Genomic DNA, 22,807 nt, shown 5'->3' on the forward strand with positions numbered 1-22,807 from the left:
GAACCCTCTGGAACGTGCTCACGTGTGGACATTGTAGGGAGACAGAATTGGGGTAGGCCTTGACGTCTTCCACGTGTGAAGTGTGGTAGGGTAGGGTAGGGAGCGCCTATCAAACTCTATCCCAACACAAGCCAGTCGCCAGGGCAAGATGGCAGGAAAAAGTAGCAATAAAAGAGAACGCAGCTCTCCCGCTGATTGTCCAGTCACACTTCTTATCGACCGGATCGTGCATTCTGTTGACATGTTCGCTTCACCTGGCTCATCTGCTTTCCCCCTTTTCCCTCAGCTTCAGGTACACGTGTCACTGCCAAGAATCTGACCACCAAGCCACCAGTCACCTCCACCCTGAGCAAGTCCAACAGAAAGAGCAGTGGGAAGACTGACCCTGAGCTCTCCGCTATATTGCCTGCTGTCGACTTGGAAGGTATCGTCCCTGGAGCCTGCGTGGTGCAGGGTCCCAGTGAGAACATGTGGGGGTCTGTGGGTGGGAGGAGAAAAAGATAAACTGGATGCCGGGAATAGAAACAGAAGCGCTGGGAATACGCAGCATGCAGAGAGCGTCTAAAAGAGACAGATAGGGTAAAGTTTCCCATTGATGTCTCAGATCCTCATCCTTGCCTTCAGATCCAACCAGAGCCTAGCCCCACCCTATCTCAGAGATCTCCTCCAGCTCTCCATTCCTGTGTGCACCCTCTACATCTCTGAGAGTGCCTACCCTCCTCTCCCGCCACTCCTCTTCACCATCAGCTTCCACTCCCTAAGCCGCTCTGTCCTTGACCCCTCAGCACTTCTGCTTTGGGATCTCCCTCCTTCCCTTTAGTCACTTTGCTAAGACCCTTTTCTTCGATTGTGCTTTCACCACTTTTCCCCAAATACCTTCCTTTGCCCTTGCTTGGTCTCCACTCTTTGTCCAGTGCCCAGTAAGGCATTCTGCAACGTCTCTGTACTTAGAATCATAGAACCATAGAATGATAAAGCATAGAAGGAGGCCATTTAGCCCATTGTGCCTGCACCGGCTCCTTGAAAGAGCTGTCCAATTAGTCCCACTCCCCCTGCTCTTTCCCCATGGCCCTGCAAATTTTTCCTCTTCAAGTATTTCTCCAATTCCCTTTTGAAAGTTACTATTGAATCTGCTTCCACCGCCCTTTCAGGCAGTGAATTCCAGATCAGAACAACTCGCTAATTTTTAGTTCCTCATGTCACCTCTGGTTCTTTTGCCAATTACCTTAAATCTGTGTCCTCTGGTTACCGACCCTTCTGCTACTGGAATCAGTTTCTCCTTATTTACTGTATAAAAACCCTTCATGATTTTGAAAACCTCTATTAAATCTCCCCTTAACCTTCTCTGCTCTAAGGTGAACAATCCCAGTTTCTCCAGTCTCTCCACATAACTGAAGTCCCTCATCCCTGGAACCATTCTAGTAAATCTCCTCTGCACCCTCTCTAAGGCCTTCACATCCTTCCTAAAGTGTGGTGCCCAGAATTGAACACAATCCTCCAGCTGGGGTCTAACCAGTGTTCTATAACTTCCTTGCTTTTGTACTCTATGTCTCTGTTAATAAAACCCAGGATTCCGTATGCTTTTTAACAGCCTTCTCAACTTGTCCTGCCATCTTCAAAGATTTGTGTACATACATCCCCAGGTCTCTCTGTTCCTGCACCCCCTTTAAAATTGTACCATTTAGTTTATTTTGCCTCTCCTCATTCTTCCCACCAAAATGTATCACTTCACACTTCTCTGTGTTAAATTCCATCTGCCATGTGTCTGCCCATTTCACCAGTCTGTCTGTGTCCTCCTGTAGTCTGTTATTATCCTCCACATTGTTTACTACATTTCCAAGTTTTGTGTCATCTGCAAAGTTTGAAATTATATATATAAAAATGAGCAGTGGTCCTAATACTGACCCCTGGGGAACACCACTGTAAACTTCCCTCCAGTCTGAGAAACAACTGTTCACCACTACTCTCTGCCTTCTGTCCCTTAGCTAATTTTGTATCCACGCTGCCACTGTCCCTTTAATCCCATGGGCTTTAATTTTGCTAACAAGTCTATTATGCGGCACTTTATCAAATGCCTTTTGAAAGTCCATGTGCACAACATCAACCGCACTCCCCTCATCAACCCTCTCCGTTACTTCATCAAAGAACTCGATCAAGTTAATCAAACACGATTTTCCTTTAACAAATCCGTGCTGACTTTCATTTATTCGCCCAGACTTTTCCAAGTGTCAATTCATTTTGTCCCAGATTATTGTTTGTAAAAGTTTCCCGAACACGGACATTAAGCTGACTGACCTGTAATTGCTGGGTTTATCCCTCTCCCCTCTTTTGAACAGGAGTGTAATATTTGCCATTCTCCAGTCCTCCGGCACCACTCCCATATCTAAGGAGGATTGAATGGCCCCTTGAGGAGGACTGTAGGAATACATGTTATAGTCAAATCCTTCCTCAGAACTGGTATTGTCAGAAGCGTCCCTTTCTAAGAGTGGCCTTTGTATGGTACACAGCCTGTTTATAGTAAATGTCTTTGTATAGTATACAGACTTTATAGTACTGGTCTTTCTATGGTATACAGGCTTTTATAGTACACGCCTTTGAATGGTATAAAGCCCTTAATAGTATAGTCCTTTGGTATACAGCCTGTTTATAGTACAAGCCTATGTAACATACAAACATAGAAAATAGGAGCAAGAGTAGGTCATTCGGCCCTTCGGGCCTGCTCCGCCATTCAAAATGATCATGGCTGATCGTCTAACTCAGTACCCTGTTCCCGCTTTTTCCCCATATCCCTCGATCCCTTTAGCATTAAGAAATATATCTATCTCCTTCTTGAATACATCTAATGACTTGGCCTCCACTGCCTTCTGTGGTAGAGAATTCCACAGGTTCACCACCCTCTGAGTGAAGAAATTTCTCCTCATCTCGGTTCTAAATGGCATACCCCGTATCCTGAGACTGTGACCCCTGGTTCTGGACTCCCCAGCCATCGGGAACATCCTCCCTGCATCCAGTCTGTCCAGTCCTGTTAGAATTTTATATGTTTCGATGAGATCACCTCTCATTCTTCTAAACTCTAGTGAATATAGGCCTAGTCGACCCAATCTCTCCTCATACGTCAGTCCTGCCATCCCAGGAATCAGTCTGGTAAACCTTCGTTGCACTCCCTCCATGGCAAGGACATCCTTCCTCAGATAAGGAGACCAAAACTGCACACAATACTCCAGATGTGGTCTCACCAAGGCCCTGTATAACTGCAGTAAGACATCCCTGCTCCTGTACTCAAATCCTCTTGCAATGAAGGCCAACATACCATTCGCCTTCCTAACTGCTTGCTGCACCTGAATGCTCGCATATAGTATACAGCCTGTTTTATAGTACAAACCTTTGTATGGTTTACAGCCTGTTTATAGTACTGACTTGTTGGTCAGTGCTTCTCATCGGTTACTGTTCACCAATGTACCTTTACAAGGCAGGTCGTTCTCCCCTGACGATAACGGTTGGAGTTGGGATACAGCTGGCACCAGGTAGCCTCCAGGAGCACACCCGAATATCAGTTTGTCATGTGTAGTCCCAGAGTATAGGCAAGCTATTGATTCATGGGGGGGTCTCACAGCCACACCTGACCCTGTCCTTGCCTGATGTCCACACCCTTTCCAGCAGGGGTCACGATTGTGATTAGCACTTGGAATCCTGGCTAATTTTCCATTTCCCTGGCCCAGAGGTGCAAAGGACAATTGTATCGCCCTGATTTCTGCCCGGCTGAGATCAGATCAGATTGGGGATTGAACCTGGGATTCACTATGTAAGAACTCATGAACTTGCAGAACCAGAAAGACCCCAGTGTCCAGGAAATCTCATCTCCCACCGTACCCCTACTACACCTCTAGGAAAAGCTTTTCCAGGTCTTTATCCAACTCTATTGAATCTTCAGATGCAATCACCCTCGTCTGCCTCAGTGGACTGTCTGTTCCATTCTTTGTGTAAAGTAGTTAAATCTAATCTGCCTTTTCAGCCTAGCTTCTATTTTAGAGCCCGTGGCCTCTCCTACGCCCTTTTGTTGTGTGCGGTTCTGTACTGTTGCAGGCAGGGGTGAGTGGAGCCCTGCAAGAATCTATCCAGGTCCCCTGATCTAACACTTCTCACAAAATGACTTGAGGTAGGCCCCATTTGTAATTTTAAAGCATTTGCTGGTGACACCAAGTTATGTGGCCAGGTAACAAGAATAAGAGAGGTTGTTAGTACCCAGGAGGATCTGGACCAATTCAGCCAGTGAACTGAGGATTGGCAGATGGATTCTTATGTGAAAAAAATATAAGTAATGCATGTCGAAATAGCTCATTAAAACATAATAATTGGGGCCTGGGAAAGGGTTTGGAGTTTGGGTGTGTGGGTTTGGGTTTTGATTTTAGGTGTGTGGGTTTGGGTTTTAGATTTGGGTTTGGGTTTTAGGTTCGGGTTTTGGGTGTGTGGGTTTGGGCTTTGGGTGTGTGGGTTTGGGTGTGTGGGTTTGGGTTTGGGGTTTGGGTGTGTGGGTTTGGGTGTGTGGGTTTGGGTTTGGGGTTTGGGTGTGTGGGTTTGGGTTTGGGGTTTGGGGTTTGGGTGTGTGGGTTTGGGCTTTGAGTGTGTGGGTTTGGGTTTGGGGTTTGGGTGTGTGGGTTTGGGTTTGGGGTTTGGGTGTGTTGGTTTGGGCTTTGAGTGTGTGGGTTTGGATGTGTGGGTTTGGGTTTGGGGTTTGGGTGTGTGGGTTTGGGTTTGGTTGTTTGGTTTTGGGTTTTAGGTTTGGGTTTGGGTGTGTGGGTTTGGGCTTGGGTTTGGGTGTGTGGGTTTGGGTTTGGGTTTGGGTGTGTGGGTTTGGGTTTGGGTGTTTGGGTTTGGGGTTTGGGTGTGTGGGTTTGGGTTTTAGGTTTGGGTTTGGGTTTGGGTTTTGGATGTGCGAGTTTGGGTGTGTGGGTTTGGGTTTGGGTGTGTGGGTTTGGGTTTTAGGTTTGGGTTTGGGTTTGGGTTTTGGATGTGCGAGTTTGGGTGTGTGGGTTTGGGCTTGGATTTGGGTGTGTGGGTTTGGGTTTGGGTGTGTGGGTTTGGGTTTGGGTTTGGGTGTGTGGGTTTGGGTTTGGGGTTTGGGTTTGGGGTTTGGGTGTGTGGGTTTGGGTTTGGGGTTTGGGTTTGGGGTTTGGGTGTGTGGGTTTGGGTTTGGGTTTGGGTGTGTGGGTTTGGGTTTTAGGTTTGGGTTTGGGTTTGGGTTTTGGATGTGCGAGTTTGAGTGTGTGGGTTTGGGCTTGGGTTTGGGTGTGTGGGTTTGGGCTTGGGTTTGGGTCTGTGGGTTTGGGTTTGGGTGTTTGGGTTTGGGTTTTAGGTTTGGGTTTGGGTTTGGGTTTTGGATGTGCGAGTTTGAGTGTGTGGGTTTGGGTTTGGGTGTGTGGGTTTGGGTTTTAGGTTTGGGTTTGGGTTTGGGTTTTGGATGTGCGAGTTTGAGTGTGTGGGTTTGGGTTTGGGTGTGTGGGTTTGGGCTTGGGTTTGGGTGTGTGGGTTTGGGCTTGGGTTTGGGTCTGTGGGTTTGGGTTTGGGTGTTTGGGTTTGGGTTTTAGGTTTGGGTTTGGGTGTGTGTGTGGGTTTGGGTTTGGGTTTGGGTTTGGGTGTGTGGGTTTGGGTTTGGGTGTTTGGGTTTGGGGTTTGGGTGTGTGGGTTTGGGTTTTAGGTTTGGGTGTGGGTTTGGGTTTTGGATGTGCGAGTTTGGGTGTGTGGGTTTGGGTTTGGGTGTGTGGGTTTGGGCTTGGATTTGGGTGTGTGGGTTTGGGTTTGGGTGTGTGGGTTTGGGTGTGTGGGTTTGGGTGTGTGGGTTTGGGTTTGGGTGTGTGAGTTTGGGCTTGGATTTGGGTGTGTGGGTTTGGGTGTGTGGGTTTGGGTGTGTGGGTTTGGGTGTGTGGGTTTGGGTGTGTGGGTTTGGGTGTGTGGGTTTGGGTGTGTGGGTTTGGGTGTGTGGGTTTGGGTGTGTGGGTTTGGGTGTGTGGGTTTGGGTTTTAGGTTTGGGTTTGGGTTTGGGTTTTGGATGTGCGAGTTTGGGTGTGTGGGTTTGGGTGTGTGGGTTTGGGTTTGGGTGTGTGGGTTTGGGTTTGGGTGTGTGGGTTTGGGCTTGGGTTTGGGTGTGTGGGTTTGGGTTTGGGTGTGTGGGTTTGGGTGTGTGGGTTTGGGTTTTGGGTGTGTGGGTTTGGATGTGTGGGTTTGGGTTTTGGGTGTGTGGGTTTTGGTTTGGGGTTTGCTTGTGTGGGTGACTATTGACCATTCACTGAAGGCTTCCAGTTAATCTAATCATGGTGTGGGATGAATCTTAAGGGAATGTGAGTGTAAGTTCAACCACGTTATTGTAACCTTGGGACGGTCCTATTTGGGATACTGTGTGCAGTATTAGAAACCCAACTTTAAAGTGCATTGATATATTGGAGACGGCTCGTAGAAGAGCAATAAGGATAAATGTAAGACCCAGGACTTTGAGGAATCATAGAATCTTACAGCACAGAAGGAGGCCATTCAGCCCATTGTCCCCTCTTTGAAAGAGCTACCAATTAGTTCCACTTCCCTGCTTTTCCCCGTAGCCCTGCAAATTTCTCCTTTTCAAATATTTATCCAATTCCTTTTTGAATGTTATTATTGAATCTGCTTCCACCATCGCGTCAGGCAGTGCATTCCAGATCATAACAACTCGCTGCATAAAAAGTTTCTCCTCATCTCCCCCTTAGTTCTTTTGCGAATGATCTTACATCTTTGTCCTCTGGTTACCGACCCTCCTGCGGGTGGAAACAATATCTCCCTATCTACTCTATCAAAACCCTCATAGGCCTGAGTGTCGTACTACCCAATCTCTAACTACACGATAGTGTAATCTGGGCGGTGAAACAACAGTAGCTCAGAGTGATCTGAACTTGATATTGGCAATCTTTGAACCCGTGCTGCTTTACTCTCTCTGAAGCTGGACGGAGAAAGCAGTTGATAGGACCAGTCAGATATGAATTATTATTTCATTTCACAAGAATGAACATGCTGAGCAACTTATAATTGGACTCACTAACTTCAATCAGTACAGCTTTTCTTTGCATAAAAGTACTAATGGACATGTCACACTTCCCCACATTATTGGGTTGTCTTGCTTGACTTAGAACATCTCCTAACTACATGTTCTTACAGTCCAACCTTTTTTGCAGCCTTTGTTGGGTCTGACGACCTTGCAGTTTCTGTTTCAAAAACCTTTCGGACTGCTTGTGTACATGTTTTATCTTTCTCTGTTCACAGGCAAAAAGGGATCATAGACTTCCCAGCACCGTGGGTGTGGGATGTCCATCTATTGCCGAGGCAGGCTAACAAGTTGCTTGCTATTTATGCTGAATGGGGAAACAAACCTCATTGGCACACCCCTTGTCTAGGCGTTTTTATAACTAAAGTTGTGTGAATACATTATGCTTTAAAAATCCAAGATTCAAAGGTAAATCTTGTTGCCAATTCCATTCTGTGTGAAAGAGAGACTGACACAAAAGAAGAGTGTTTTGGGGAGCTGAAGGCATGTCAGAATGAAATAGATGTTGAAATATAATGTAATGCCACATCCTGCAAGATGTATGTGGGTGGATGTGTGTAAATTTTTGGGCCTTTAGCATCCCCGATTTTAATCGCTCTACCATTGGCGGCCGTGTCTTCAGCTGCCTAGGCTCTAAGCTCCCTATACCTCTCCGCCTCTCTACTTCTCTCTCCTCCTTTAAGACGCTCCTTAAAACCTACCTCTTTGACCAAGCTTTTGGTCTCAATATCTCCTTACGTGGCTCAGTGTCAAATTTTGTTTAATAATCGCTCCTGTGAGCCACCTTGGGACGTTTTACTACGTTAAAGGCACACGTTGTTTAATGGAGGGGTATGTGGGGAGGAGGGATTGGCTGTGGGAGGGGAATGGTGGCCTGTCCTCCTGAATGTTAAGCCTTGTGCTGGATGATCAGAAAGCCATCAATTCGTTTTCGTTGGAGATCATCGGGGAAGCAAAACTCTGGCAGCTTCACCTGGGAAGCAAGGTTCTTTTTTCAGTTTGTTCTGGAGGTGGTGTGAGGCTGGTAAGGCCATATCTAGTTGTCCTGAAGCGCTATAGTCCTTGTGACAGTGTCGCCCCCTCAATGGTAGAAAATTCCAGGATGTTGACCGAGCAACAGTGCAGGATTTTATACCCAAGTCAGGATGGTGTGTGACTCGGAGGGGACGTGGAGGTGATGGTGTTCCCATAGCATTATTGTTTTTGTCCTCCTTGATGGTAGATGTCATGGGCTGGGTGTTTGCTGTTCCAGTCGCTCCAGTGTATCATGTCGATCATACATACGGCAGCCACAGTGCGTCGGTGGTGATAAGGATGGATACTGACTTCATCTAAGTTTGTCACCACTCGTATGAAAATATAAACATTGCACAGCATCACTCATCACCGCAGAGTCCGTGCCACCCTTGGAGTGTAGTTATGCTTGGTATCCTAGCTCAATAAGGATCTTGCAATAAATAGGCAGGAAAAAAAAGGTACACAGCGCAATGTGTTCATGAAAGTCCTTTTCACTTTCTCACCACGATCCATCATTATTTTTCAGGTAGAGGAGACAAAGCAAAAGGCACGTCTGAGAAGATACCAGTATGTTCGCGTAGCGCTACAACACAGGTACCATCTCAGCCCCAAATGTATGACCCAAAAAAGACACAGAGTGAGGTTCTAGATGATCCATTGGCCTTCGTCCCCAGCGGAGGGTATTACAGGGACCCAGGCCGTCAGGAGCCAAAGGAGCTCAAAATTTCTCCGACTTCCAGGGCAAGTGAACCCATAATAAGCGACAGGTACAAACGCGAGGATGGGAGTTGGGCAAACACTCCAGTTAACGTATCCACAATTGAGAAGGAAAGGCAGCAGCCTGATATTGCATCCCAAGTGAAGGAGGCCATTGCCTCTGGGCTGGAGCAGACCAATGCCTCCTTCCAGAAAAAGATGGACTTGCTTCAAGAGGTGGTTGAGGCGAGCAACAGAAAGACTGAACGGGCTGTGGGGCAGGTTTGTGAATCTGTAAACAGGGTTAAGATCAACCTGGAGATAGTGGACTCCACCCTGGAGACGATGAACTCCAGGCTGCTGGAGTTCCAAAAAGGTGTTAAGTCTGGTCTGAAGGAGCTGACCCAGGAGGTGGGCAACTTGGCCTCTTCTCTGGCAAAAAAGGACACTGACAACCAGGAGGATTTAGATGACGTGTGCGCTGATAATCGCTAACACTTTGCACTTTCCATACCACGTTCCTCCTTAGGCACGAAGTGAAGTGGGCCATAATCATTGTGAAGAGTGGGTATCTGTGTGCTCCTGGTAGGAGCGAAGGATGAGAATCATGGGGTATGGGAGGATGTGCTGCCATCTCAGAAACTAGGGGACAAGGGAAGGCAAACAAATAAAATAAAGTGAAGTAATGCTGGAAAAAAATGCTCTGACTTTTGTCCTTCACAACATATATCTCGTGTTGTTTGCACTATAAGCACGTAAGAATTTTTAGGAACAGGAAAAGGTCATTAAGCATAAAACCAGGACCCTTTTTAGGTCGTAATATTGGCTTCTCACCATATCCCTCAATCCTTCTCTCTCTGCAAATGCATCTAATTGCCTATTGGGCCCATTTATACTGTCTGCTTGAACGTACTTCGCTGGTAACATTCTGCACAACTCAAGTACCTTTGGATAAAGCTCGGTATGAATCTATCTTTCATCATACCCCCTAATTTGGTAATGTTTCCCCCCAATTATTTGAATCGTTTACTGCGGTGAAAAATCTGCTCGGATCAATTCTGCCAAATTCCTTCATCAGCTTGAAGCTTTAATTTCAATCACCTCAAGCTCCCCTAATTTCCAAAGCAGAAAGTCCAGCTCTCTTAACCTTTCCCTCATAACTTCCACTCTGAATACCTAGAATCATCTTTGTGGCCCCCTCTGTACCGTGACCTATACATGGACGATGCAACACTGAAACAAGCCAATCAGTCTGTGTTGGCATTCGCCCTCCACAAATCATCTGCAGCACATTTAACCGCACTGCTCCCATATCCCTTCACCCCCTGAATGTTGACATAGATTCTGCCTCAACCACTAACCCTGGAAGTAAATTCCACAGCCTCACAACTCTGTGTGAAGTTTCTCCTGCCCTCTGTTCTAAATCTGTGTCCATAGCGCCTTGTTCTTGACTCGTCAATTCCTACAAACAGTCTGCTTCTATCTACCCTGACCCGTCCTTCCATAATTTTAAACACTCTTACTATAAGAGCAGGGCAATGGGACTAATTGGATGGCTCTTTCAAAATGCCAGCACGGGCACGATGGGCCGAATGGCCCCTCCTGTACTGTACCTACTATGATACCTCTATTATATTGCCATCTATTTTGTGTTGTTATTACAAAAAAGCCCCAATTTTTCCAGTGTTTCTTCATGTTTGTATTTCCTTATACCAGGTAGCAAGCCTCAATATCCTTCGCATAGTGTGAAGCCCAGTACTACACACAGTTCTTTAACTGAGGTGTGAAGGTTTTATACCAGCTCATCATTACCTCTTGGCTTTTATATTCGATAACTCTGGATAATAGTACCTTACAATGATTCGGGACCTAGAACTGCACATCTTAACTCCATATGGGACCTGACCAATAATTTATACAGCAAGAATACACTTTATTGCTAGGGATGATGCGATTGCAGGTGACACCTCAGGGTATGTAGGGGTTTTCTACCTATAAAGGGAGGGGGAGGAACCTGGTATGATTTAGAAGAGCTAATATTTTGGGGATTGGTTGGCAAGTGGGTTTTAATATCTGAAGCTATAATTCTCCCTGTACAATGATACACATTAGTTTTTAATTCATTCTAGGGATGTGGGCATCGCTGGCAAGGCTGATATTTATTACCCATCCCTTGCCCCCTGAGAAGGTGGTGGCGGGCTTTCTCCTTGAACCACTGCTGTGTTGCAGCTAAGGCACAGGATGCAACTAGGGGATCCGTTTCAACGGACAGATGAGTCAATCATGTTGGTGTGGGACTGGAGTCACATACAGCCCAGACCGGGTGAGGACGGCAGGTTTCCTTCCCTCAAGGGACATTAGTGAACCAGTTGGTTTTTTGCGACAATCCGACAGCCTCATGGTCACTTTTACTGAGACCGGCTTTTTATTTCCAGATTTTTAAAACTGAATTCAACTTCTCAAACTGAGATGGTCGGATATAAACTCGCGTTCTCTGGATTACTAGTCCAGTAACATAAACCACTACATTACCATACCCCTATTGATCTGAAGCTATAATTCTCCATATACTTGAAGCTATCATTCTCTATGTACAGTGATACACATTTGTTTTTAATTCATTCTTGGAATGTGGGCATCTCTGGCAAGGCCAACATTTATTGCCCATCCCTAGTTGCCCTGAGAAGGTGCTGGTGGGCTGTCTCCGAGAGCTTCTGCGATCCACGTGGTAATGGTGCTCCCACCAGAGTTTCGGGACACCCAAATGTCGACCTTGACTAACAGGATTGATCCAAGCAAATTGTTCGCGATGGTGAAGGATTAAAGAATTTGGGGGCAAATGTTAAAAGTTAGGAGGCAAGAAAGAAAGAATCAAGTGGAACTTCATCCAAAGGGGTTTCCGGCAAAGTTACGGTGATGAGTGGGAGAAGCCCTGAGGAAATGCAGCCCATAATCTGGGCTGATGCTTAAGTGCAGTACTGAGGAAATACTGCACTATAATTGCAATCTTCCAGATGAGATGTTAAACTGGACCTCTGCCCTAGGGTTGCCAAGCCTGGTTGGAGGTATTCCTGGAGGTTTCATTACATGACCTCCTGCCTTCAACTGCCTTACCCCCATGCTACCGCCATTGGTTGCCCAGACTCTTCATTACCCAATTGGATGATTCTTGACTCTGTCAAACAGCCTTTTTTCCCATCTCCAGTATTTTTGTAACTAATAAACAGAAGTGTTCAAAGAAAATGAATAAAACACAGTTTTTTTTTAATGCCCCTTTGATTTTTCTCCGGGCTTTGCTCACAGCAGTGACCTGGAGATTAATCTTCAATTGCTGGAGACTCCAGACCTGACCCACTCTGTTCAGTTGGATCATGTGGCACAGTTTGAAGATAAGCAGGAGGGTTCTGCTGACGTACTGGCCAATGTTTCTCTTTCAACCAACACCACAAAAGAGATTAACTGGTCAATCATCTATCTCGTTTGCTGTTTGTATATCCTGCCTTAGATAAGGAGATCAAAACTGTACACAGTACCTCAGGTGAGGTCTCACCAAAGCCCTGTACAATTGTAGTAAGACTTCCTTACTCTTGTACTCCAACCCCCTTGCAATAAAGGCCAACATGCCGTTTGCTTTCCTAATTGCTTGCTGTACCTGCATGCTAACTTTTGTGTTTCTTGTACCAGGACACCCAAGTCTCTCTGAATACCAACATTTAATAGTTTCTCACAATTTAAAAAATATTCTGTTTTTCTATTCTTCCTACCAAAGTGAATAACCTCACATTTCCCCACATTATACTCCATCTGCCACCTTCTTGCCCACTCACTTAATCTGTCTATATCCCTTTGCAGACTCTTTGTGTCCTCCTCACAGCTTACTTTCCCACCTAGCTTTGTATCGTCAGCAAACTTGGATACATTACACTCGGTCCCTTCATCTAAGTCATTAATATAGATTGTAAATAGCTGAGGCCCAAGCACTGATCCTTGCGGCACCCCACTAGTTACAGTCTGCCAACCTGAGAATGACCCGTTTATCCCTACTCTCTGTTTTCTGTCCATTAACCAATCCTGTATCCATGCTAATATATTACCCCAACCCCATGAGTCCTTATCTTGCAAAACACTCTTTTATGTGGCAGCTTATTGAATGCAGGGAAGGTTGAGAAAGTGTTTAAGAAAGCATATGGGATCCAGGGCTCGTAGTGGGTGGTGGTGTGTGTCAGCTTCACCTCTGACTTCTGAGCGGTCCGAATCGCTCCCACTCCCTGGGTTCTAGACCTTGGACTTATTTGGGGTTTGTGACAAAAGTTCAGCAGACAACTGGTTTTGGTGCAAGAAACTTTGCTCTTTATTCAAGAGAGACAATACAACACAACAATCTTAGCAGTCTAATAAAATTGGGAACACGTCAATACACAGGAAGGAAATTACAGTAGAAAGATACCTCACCCCTCCCAATCCCACTTTACTAGCTAAGTTGGGCTCTAAAGGACCAGAGATAATGCTCACCAAACGAATCCTTGACAGTTGAGCTGGTTCGGGATTTCGGGGTTCGCTGTATGTGTTGGTTGGTGTCTGCCGTACCCTGGACACGGTAGAGGACTTCAATTACGTAGCTGGTCAGTCTTCGCGAGTCCGCTGATGCCGTAGGGTGTGTATTGGATCTATCGGGTGAGTACCCACTTTTCTTCGTAAAGTGATAGGATTTAGAGTCTTTTTAGTAGAAAACTTACTCGGGGTAAGTCAGGAATAGATTGTAGAGTGGAAACTTTGCGGATCTTCGGTTTTCCCCCGAGTTGGTTTTCTTTGGTCGCGGTGGCCCAATATTACCCGGTTGGTCGGTGGTAATATTCGGTTGGTTGTTTCGTAAGGCCCTTGTTGCCACGAGGTGTCTGATGGTCACTGGGGCTTTTGCTCTGGTTTCTTCTTGCGTGTCGGCCTGCTTCTAGAGCTGCTGACCTTCTCTGCTGAACTTCTTTCTGTTGCCCCCTCGCCTTGTTGAACTGTCGTCTTCCGAGCTGTCGAACACCTGGCTGAACTGCCTTCTTGAGAAAACGGGCCTTCAATTATACTAATTGAATCCTCCTTATCTGCGCGCCAAATCTGACCGGGTTTATTGTAAGATTTTGGCGGGCTGGTTAAGAGTAACTTGTTTATGAATGTGTGAAGTGGTTTCGGGATGGTTTCATGAGTTATTGAGCTCTTGTTTGATTGTAGTCATTGTGCTCAGGTTTCGAGTTTCCTGACTGGGCCTGAGATTTCTATGGAGTGGGTTGATTGGATTTGTTTTATGCATGTTTTGGATGGGTCCTGTAATTTGGGTGGGGACTGCTCTTCCGTGGGTCTATTGTCTGAATGTAAATGTCTGATGGGGGCTGAGTGAGGTCACACAGTTCCCCAGACAGTTTGATGAACTCCAATACTCAAACCATCTATTACAGAGCTTGATCCCAACTCCTGTTGCAGCCTTTTCCTTCACAAGCACAAACATGCCTTTTTTTTAAAATACCAAATCTTGGTTTTTGACCTTGAATCACCCTCTGTTAGGCCCAATACATTTCATCACCCTGAAATGGTTAGAAAAGAGTCCAAAGTCCTTTTCTTTATGGTTTTTCTCTGAGTTTTGGGAGATCTGTGAATTTTGAGAATCTTACAGGCTTTATAAATAGAGGCATAGAGTACAAAAGCAAGGAAGTCATGATGAACCTTTATAAAACACTGGTTCGGACACAACTGGAGTATTTTGTCCAGTTCTGGGCACCGCACTTTAGGGAGGATGTGAAAGCCTTAGAGAGGGTGCAGAAGAGATTTACTAGAATGATTCCAGGAATGAGGGACTTTAGTTACATGGATAGACTGGAGAAGCTGGGATTGTTCTTCTTGGAACAGAGAAGGTTGAGAGGAGATTTGATCGAGGTGTTCAAAATCATGAAGGGTCTAGACAGAGTAGATAGAGAGAAACTGTTCCCATTGGCAGAAGGGCCAAGAACCAGAGGACATAGATTTAAGGTGATTGGCAAAAGAACCAAAGGTGACATGAGGAAAAACCTTTTTACACAGCGAGTGGTTAGGATCTGGAATGCACTGCCCGAGGGGGTGGTGGAGGCAGATTCAATCATGGCCTTCAAAAGGGAACTGGATAAGTACTTGAAGGGAAAAAATTTGTAGGGCTACGGGGATAGGGCGGTGGAGTGAGACTAGCTGGATTGCTCTTCCATACAGCTGGCACGGACTCAATTGGCCAAATGGCCTCCTTCTGTGCTGTAACCTTTCTATGATTCTATGTCTTTTAAAATCTACCCTATTAGTTACAACCTCAAAAAACTCTAATAAATTTGTCAAACACGATTTCCCTTTCATAAAACCATTTTGACTCTGCCTAATCATAATATGATTTTCTAAGTGCCCTGTTACCACTTAATGGATTCCAGCATTTTCCCGACGACTGATGCCAGGCTAACTGGCCTGTAGTTCCCTGTTTTCTCTCTCCCTCCTTTCTTGAATAGCGGGGTCACATTTGCTGCCTTCCAGTCCGCTGGGACCGTTCTAGAATCTAGGGAATTTTGGAAGATCATAACCAATGCATCCACTATCTCTGCAGCCACCTCTTTTAGAACCCGAGGATGTCGGCCATCAGGTCCAGGGGATTTGTTGGCTTTTAGTCCCGTTAGTTTTTCAAGTACTTTTTCTCTACATTAATTACTTTAAGTTCCTCACTCGCATAAGACCCTTGGGTTCCCCACTATTTCCGGAATGTTTTTTGTGTGTTCTACTGTGAAGACTGATTCAAAATATTTGTTTAACGCATCTGCCATTTCCTGATTCCCCATTATAATTTCTCCTGTCTCAGCCTTTGGGGACCAACGTTTACTTTTGCTGCTCTCTTTTTACATACTTGTAGAAGCTCTTACAATCTGTTTTTATATTTCTCGCTAGTTTACTTTCGTATTCTATTTTCTCCCTTTTCATCAATGTTTTGGTCGTCCTTTGCTGGTTTCTAAAACTCTCCCAATCCTCAGGCTTACTACTCTTCTTGGCAACATTATAGGCCTCTTCTGTTAATCCAATACTAGCCTTAACTTCTTTAGTTAACCACGGATGGATCACTTTTCCCATGGAGTTTTTATTTCTCAATGGAATGTGTATTTATTGAGAATATTAGGAACATAGGAACATAGGAACAGGAGTAGGCCATTCAGCCTCTCGTGCCTGCTCCGCCATTTGATAAGATCATGGCTGATCTGTGATCTAGCTCCATATACCTGCCTTTGGCCCATATCCCTTAATACCTTTGATTGCCAAAAAGCTATCTATCTCAGATTTAAATTTAGCAATTGAGCTAGTATCAATTGCCGTTTGCGGAAGAGAGTTCCAAACTTCTACCACCCTTTGTGTGTAGGGTTAGGGTTAGGGTTAGGGTTAGGGTGTCTGTCCTGTAGGGTAGACTACACACCCCCATTTCTTTAAATGTTTGCCATTGTTTATCAACCATCACATCCTTTAATCTAATTTCCCAATCTACCTCAGCCAACTCACCCCTCGTACCTATGTAATTGACTTTATTTAAGTTTTGTTTTTATTCGTTCATGGTATGTGGGCATCGCTGGCAAGGCCAGCATTTATTGCCCATCCCTAATTGCCCTTGAGAAGGTGGTGGTGAGCCGCCTTCTTGAACCGCTGCAGTCCGTGTGGTGAAGGTTCTCCCACAGTGCTGTTAGGAAGGGAGTTCCAGGATTTTGACCCAGCGACGATGAAGGAACGGCGATATATTTCCAAGTCGGGATGGTGTGTGACTTGGAGGGGAACGTGCAGGTGGTGTTGTTCCCAGGTACCTGCTGCTCTTGTCCTTCTAGGTGTGATGTGGAAATTCCGGTGACGGACTGGGGTGGACAAATGTAAGGAGTCGCACAACACCAGGTTATAGTCCAACAGCTTTATTTGAAATTACAAGCTTTCAGAGCTTTGCTCCTTCGACAGATGAAGTGCAGAGTTACATAAAGGCACAGCATATATAGTTGGAGAACAAAGCCTGGTGATTACAGATAATCTTTCTAACTGCCCTTTATCACACCTCACTATCAAACTCAATGTGAAAGTCTATCATATTATGATCACTCTTCCCCAGAAAATCCTTTAGTACATAAGAACATAAGAAATAAGAGCAGGAGTAGGCCATCCTGCCCCTCGAGCCTGCTCCGCCATTCAACAAGATCATGGCTGATCTTTTACCTCAACGCCATTTTCCTGCACTATCCCCATATCTCCTGATGCCTTTAATATCTAGAAATCTATCGATCTTTGTTTTGAATGTACTCAATGTCTGAGCCTCCACAGCCCTCTGGGGTAGAGAATTCCAAAGATTCACCACCCACTGAGTGAAGAAATTTCTCCTCATCTCAGTCCTAAATGGCCTACCCCTTATCCTGAGACTGTGACCCCTGGTTCTAGACTCCCCAGCCAGGGGAAACATCCTCCCTGTATCTACCCTGTCGAGCCCTGTAAGAATTTTGTATGTTTCAATGAGATCCCCTCTCATTCTTCTAAACTCGAGTGAATACAGGCCTAGTCTACTCAATCTCTCCTCATACGACAATCCCGCCATCCCAGGAATCAGTCTGATGAACCATCTTTGCACTCCCTCGATGGCAAGTATATCCTTTCTTAGGTAAGGAGACCAAAATTGTACACAATACTCCAGGTGCAGTCTCACCAAGGCCTATATAATTGCAGTAAGACATCTTTACTCCTGGACTCAAATCTTCTTGTAATAAAGACCAACATACCATTTGCCTTCCTAACTGCTTGCTGCACCTGCATATTAGCTTTCAGTGACTGGTGTACAAGGACACCCAGGTCCCTTTGTACATCAACATTTCCCAATCTCTCACCATTTAAATAATACTCTGCATTTCTGTTTTTCCTACCAAAGTGGATAACTTCACATTTTTCCACATTATATTCCATCTGCCATGTTCTTGCCCACTCACTTAGTCTGTCTGTATCCCCTTGAAGCCTCTTTGCATCCTCCTCACAGCTCACAATCCCACCGAGCTTTGTGTCATCAGCAAACTTGGAAATATTACATTTAGTTCCCTCATCCAAATCATTGCTATATATTGTGAATAGCTGGGGCCCAAGCACTGATCCCTGCGGTACCCCACTAGTCACTGCCTGCCAACCTGAAAAAGACCCGTTTATTCCTACTCTCTGTTTTCTGTCTGTTAACCAATCCTCAATCCACGCCAGTATATTACCACCAAATCCATGTGCTCTAACTTTGTTCACCAACCTCATGTGTGGGACCTTATCGAAAGCCTTCTGAAAATCCAAATACACCACATCCACTGGTTCTCCCCTATCTATTCTACCAGTTACATCCTCAAAGAACTCCAATAGGTTTGTCAAACATGATTTCCCTTTCATAAATCCATGTTGACTCTGCCAAATCCTATTATTATTTTCTAAGTGTCCTGTTATCACATCCTTTTTTATAATAGATTCCAGCATTTTCCCCACTACTGATGTTAGGCTAACCGGTCTGTCGTTCCCTGTTTTCTCTCTCCCTCCTTTTTTAAATAGTGGGGTTACATTTGCCAACCTCCAATCTGCAGGAACCATTCCAGAATCTATAGAATTTTGGAAGATGACAACCAATGCATCCACTATCTCTATCGCCACCTCTTTCAAAACCCTGCGATGTAGATCATCAGGTCTTTGGGATTTATCGACTTTCAGTCCCATTAATTTCTCGAGTACTATTTTTTTACTAATACTAATTTCTTTCAGTTCCTCATTCTCGCCAGACCCTTGGTTCTCTCGTATTTCTGGGAGGTTTTTTGTGTCTTCTTCTCTGAAGACAGACACAAAGGGCCCGATTTTACCAGGGGTGCGGGTTGGCAGCGGGTGGTCAGTCGGGCTCGAGGAAAACGCGCCGTCCGAATTGAGTGCGTTGCGCGTGCGATCGCGGGATGATTGATGTAATTAGCCGGCAGTTACGGGTTCCGCGCTTCTCAGCTGCGTGCCGGCGGCCTGCGCATGCGCATTGACGTCTGAGCGATGGTGGCGCTCTATTTAAAGGGGCAGTCCACCAAAGCCCCTCCAGCCACAAACTATACTCCATCAAGGATGGAGGAGCACTGGGGTAAGGCTGCTCCCCGTTTCACGGACCACGCCCTCCAGGTGCTGCTGGACGGGGTCCGCATGAGGAGGGAGACGCTGTTCCCCACCGATGGAAGGAGGTGCCCTGCCAGCGCCACCAAGAGGGCATGGAGGAGGTGGCCGCTGAGGTCACAAGCAGGGGAAACACCACCCGCACTTGGATTCAGTGCCGCAAGAGATTCAATGACCTCACCAGGTCTGGAAAAGTGAGTACATTAACGCACTCTGCCTCACTCCGTCTTCCACATCACCTCAAACACCTCACAACCCCATCTCCACTGACAGCACAGCGCTCCCGCACCAATCCTCACAGCCACCCAACTATCAGCCTCACAGTGCCTGCACGTACCCACCGTCCCTGTCCCCACTCGACCACTACCACACACCCCAATGCCCATGCAATGGGATGGCCATGTGGCACACGCATCCTCCCATCCATCTGGCACACGCTCAACCCACTCACACCAATGCTTGAAGCGTCTCACATTGTAATCATCACTCAATAACGTTTTTGTGTTTTGCCCTCACAGGAGAAGAGGGCCAGGAACGCACGCGATAGGGCATGCACCGGAGGGGGCCCGCCACACGAGGTGGCCCTGACAGACGCCGAGGTCGAGGCGTTGGAGATCAGCCGCACGCTGCATTGCCTGTCGGTGGCGGATGGCGAGTCTGGTTCTGGCGAAATGGCCGGTAAGGGAAAGCTGGCACTCATGACTCATGAGCGCGAATGATCTTCGCATCACATGGCATATGCCGCAACGCCACATTTGGTCACATGCCTGATATTTCCCTCTGTTCTCTTGCAGGACCGTCTGCGATCGACGTTTCGGTTGAGGGCGATTCCTCAGAGGACATGCCCGTCTCTGAGGGTGCATCGTCACACATGAGCCTTGCATCCACCAGCGCAGATACACACATCTCGGTGGGTCCCCCCCCTCAGTTAGTTGGGATTGCACATGGTGATTCACCGCGCACACGTGAGCATGAGCAGACCCTGGTGGCAGGGTCAGCCGCGGAGGGTCCGCGTCGGTGGGAGCACTCTTCTCCAGGCTTTGCTCAGCCGGACCCAGATGCTGAACCCAGGGTGCCACCTGTCAAAAGGAGAGTCGTCGAGGGGCACCAGAACATTGCTGAGGTACTGGGAGAGGTGCCACGCGCACTCTCCACAATCGCACGGAGGATGGATGAGTCCAACTCCTGCATGAGGGGAATGGTGGCACAGGTGCAGGAGGGTATCGCCGAGATAGTGTCACAGGGACGTGAAGGCATCTCTGAGATAGTGTCACAGGTAGGTGTGGGAACGTCTGCGGTGGAGGACAGGCTAGCCTCCCTCGAGCGTCATGCACAGCTCACCAATGAGTCCATCCAGGCCCTCACAACGGCCGTTCGGATTCAGGTGAGCAACATTCTGCCGCCATCAACAGGTTGACAGATACATTGGAGGTGGCCTTGCAAGGTCTCACCCACATCATCCAAACTGCCGTCCAGCAGGGTGGAAGGGGTGATGTGGGCCTTGGCCATGAGAGGGAAGATGGTGAACGGGGAAATGGAAGTGTGGACGCTACTCAAGGTGCCCCCACATCTCACCCGTTGCCCCCCTCTCAACCAGTGCCTGCAATAGTCCATCCTCTCCAGGTGGCCGAGTCTGCCCCTGCACAGGTGCAGGAGGAGCAGTCTGTGGAGGTGCCCTCACGGGCACCGAAACCCAGGGGGCGTCGGCCCAAAGCATCTACCCGGTCAGGGCACGAACAGGAGCAACCTGCCACCACCTCTGCTGGAGCCACGGGGTAGCACCACGTAGGGGTACCTGGAAACGAAAGCCTAAAGTTACGTGAGCACACAGGGATTGCACCAGGGTGTTTGTCTATTTGTTTTTTTTTAATTTCCACTGTTTGAATGTCACCACAAAATAAACTCACTTTTTCTCACCAATGCAGCCACCTCTTGTCCATAATTCTGCGGCTTGTGCAATATGTCCCTTCCGTGCGCCTCATCATGACGACGACCACCCCGTCCCACCCATTGGGCATAATGCAGTGGGTGCAGGTGTACAGGCACCACTCTTCTGTGGAGGGAGCCTGTATGGACCCTCGTCTGTGCACGTTATGACATGTGAACGCCTCACACAGTGTGATGTTAGGAGAACCGTTGGCATATGAGTGCCTCCCTGGCCTGACGAGCACGCAGGTGAGCCGGTGTTCGGCGCATGGGTCGTTCCTCCTCCTCTCCCTCTTCCTCCTCCTCCTCTTCCTCCTCCTCCTCCTCATTGTCGTCCTCAATGTGGGTGGCGGGTGTGCATGGGGCCTCCTCCAGCGGCACCCCTCTCTGTAGTGCCATATTATGCAGGGCACAGCAGACAACTATAATTCGTCCCACTCTGAATGGTGTGTATTGGAGTGCTCCCCCGGAACGATCAAGGCACCTGAAGCGCATCTTGAACAGCCCTATAGCCTGCTCAATTGTAGACCTGGTAGCAATGTGGCTGTCATTATACCGATACTGCGGCTCGGTAATGGGGTTCCTCAGAGGTGTCATAAGCCACGTGTGCAGGGGATATCCCTTGTCGCCGAGGAGCCAGCCGTTGCCAGCGTTGGGTGCGTGGAAGAGGGGCGGGACGGTGGACTCCCTGAGGACGAAGGCATCGTGGCAGCTGCCAGGGTATCTGGCGCACACGTGTAGGAATCTCTGGCGGTGGTCACAAATGAGCTGGGCGTTCATGGAGTGATACCCTTTCCTGTTGATGAACAGCCCTGGCTCATGTGGAGGTGCCCGTATTGCGATCTGGGTGCAATCGATTCCACCCTGCACCCGTGGGAAGCCAGCCACAGCATGGAATCCAACCGCCCTCTCCGTCTGGCTGCGCTCATCCATGGCGAAGTTGATGCAGTGCGAGGCCCTGCGGAACAACCCATCGGTGACCTGCCTTATGCACTTGTGTGCAGACGACTGACAGACCCCGGTGATGTCCCCCGTGGCACCCTGGAAGGATCCGGAGGCGAAGAAGTTGAGGGCAGTGGTGACTTTGACGGCGACGGGTAAGAAGATGCTGCTTGGTCCATCCGGGAGCAGCTCGTCATTGAGGAGGCTGCAGATGTCGGCGACTACCTGGCGAGTGACTCTGAGCCGACGTATGCACGGCTGCTCAGAGAGGTCCATGAAGCTGAGCCTCGGTCTGTAGACCCTGTGCGGAGGGTAGTGCCTCCTGCGACGCATCTCTCTCTGCGGATGCCCTCCATCCTGCTGTGCAGGTGGATGTGCCACAGCACCGTGTTGTGGGGATGCACGTCTCTGAGGCGGACGGCGTGGACTGCGAGGCTGCTGAGGCTGGTCATCCTGTTCGTCCTCCGAGGATGTCAACGCAGCACCCATCTGGCAGGTGTAGGTTTGCGGGGTTGTGCACGCTAGAAAAGTGTGTCCTCGCACAGGGGTTGCACTTCCACGCCGGTGAATCTTCTTGCTTGGAGGAGGGTGGTGGAGGGCAGGCGTTGCCCAATGTTACGGAGTGTCCTCCTGCGATGGTGAAGGCTCTCCCACCCCCCCCCTGTGTAGTGCACCTTGGCAGCTGCCACGGGCTGCTGGCTGCAACACGTCTGTTGAGAGTGTGAGTGTTTCCCCCAGTATGGGAAACAGTCTCATTTCACTGTAAAATCCCACACCTGTTAAGTAAACAGCTCAATCAGGTCATTTAATGACCTGAAATACCAAGATAAATACACTCAAGTGGAACCCCGCTGGCTTTAATTGCCTGCGGGATTCCCACCAGCGGGGGCTACGCACGCACCCCCGCACGTCAGCGCGGAACCTGGAAGTGGGCGGGATCGAGGTGCGATCCGGTCCCACTCCTCGAAATCGGGATTTTAGAGGCCC

The 22,807-nt window shown here is 47.7% G+C and overlaps 1 protein-coding gene across 1 annotated transcript; it reads left to right on the forward strand.

Annotated features, from left to right (window-relative positions):
* Nucleotides 1–286: 286 nt before the first annotated feature.
* On the forward strand, nucleotides 287–9,465 carry LOC137319268 (uncharacterized; the record flags this gene model as incomplete). The annotated part of the gene is made up of 2 exons (XM_067981561.1): nucleotides 287–424; nucleotides 8,610–9,465. Coding segments are annotated over 2 exons (803 nt in total), but the record flags the coding sequence as incomplete, so codon positions are not given.
* Nucleotides 9,466–22,807: the final 13,342 nt, after the last annotated feature.

The sequence above is a fragment of the Heptranchias perlo genome, unplaced genomic scaffold (assembly GCF_035084215.1).
Source record: "Heptranchias perlo isolate sHepPer1 unplaced genomic scaffold, sHepPer1.hap1 HAP1_SCAFFOLD_791, whole genome shotgun sequence".
Classification (NCBI taxonomy): Eukaryota; Metazoa; Chordata; class Chondrichthyes; order Hexanchiformes; family Hexanchidae; genus Heptranchias; species Heptranchias perlo.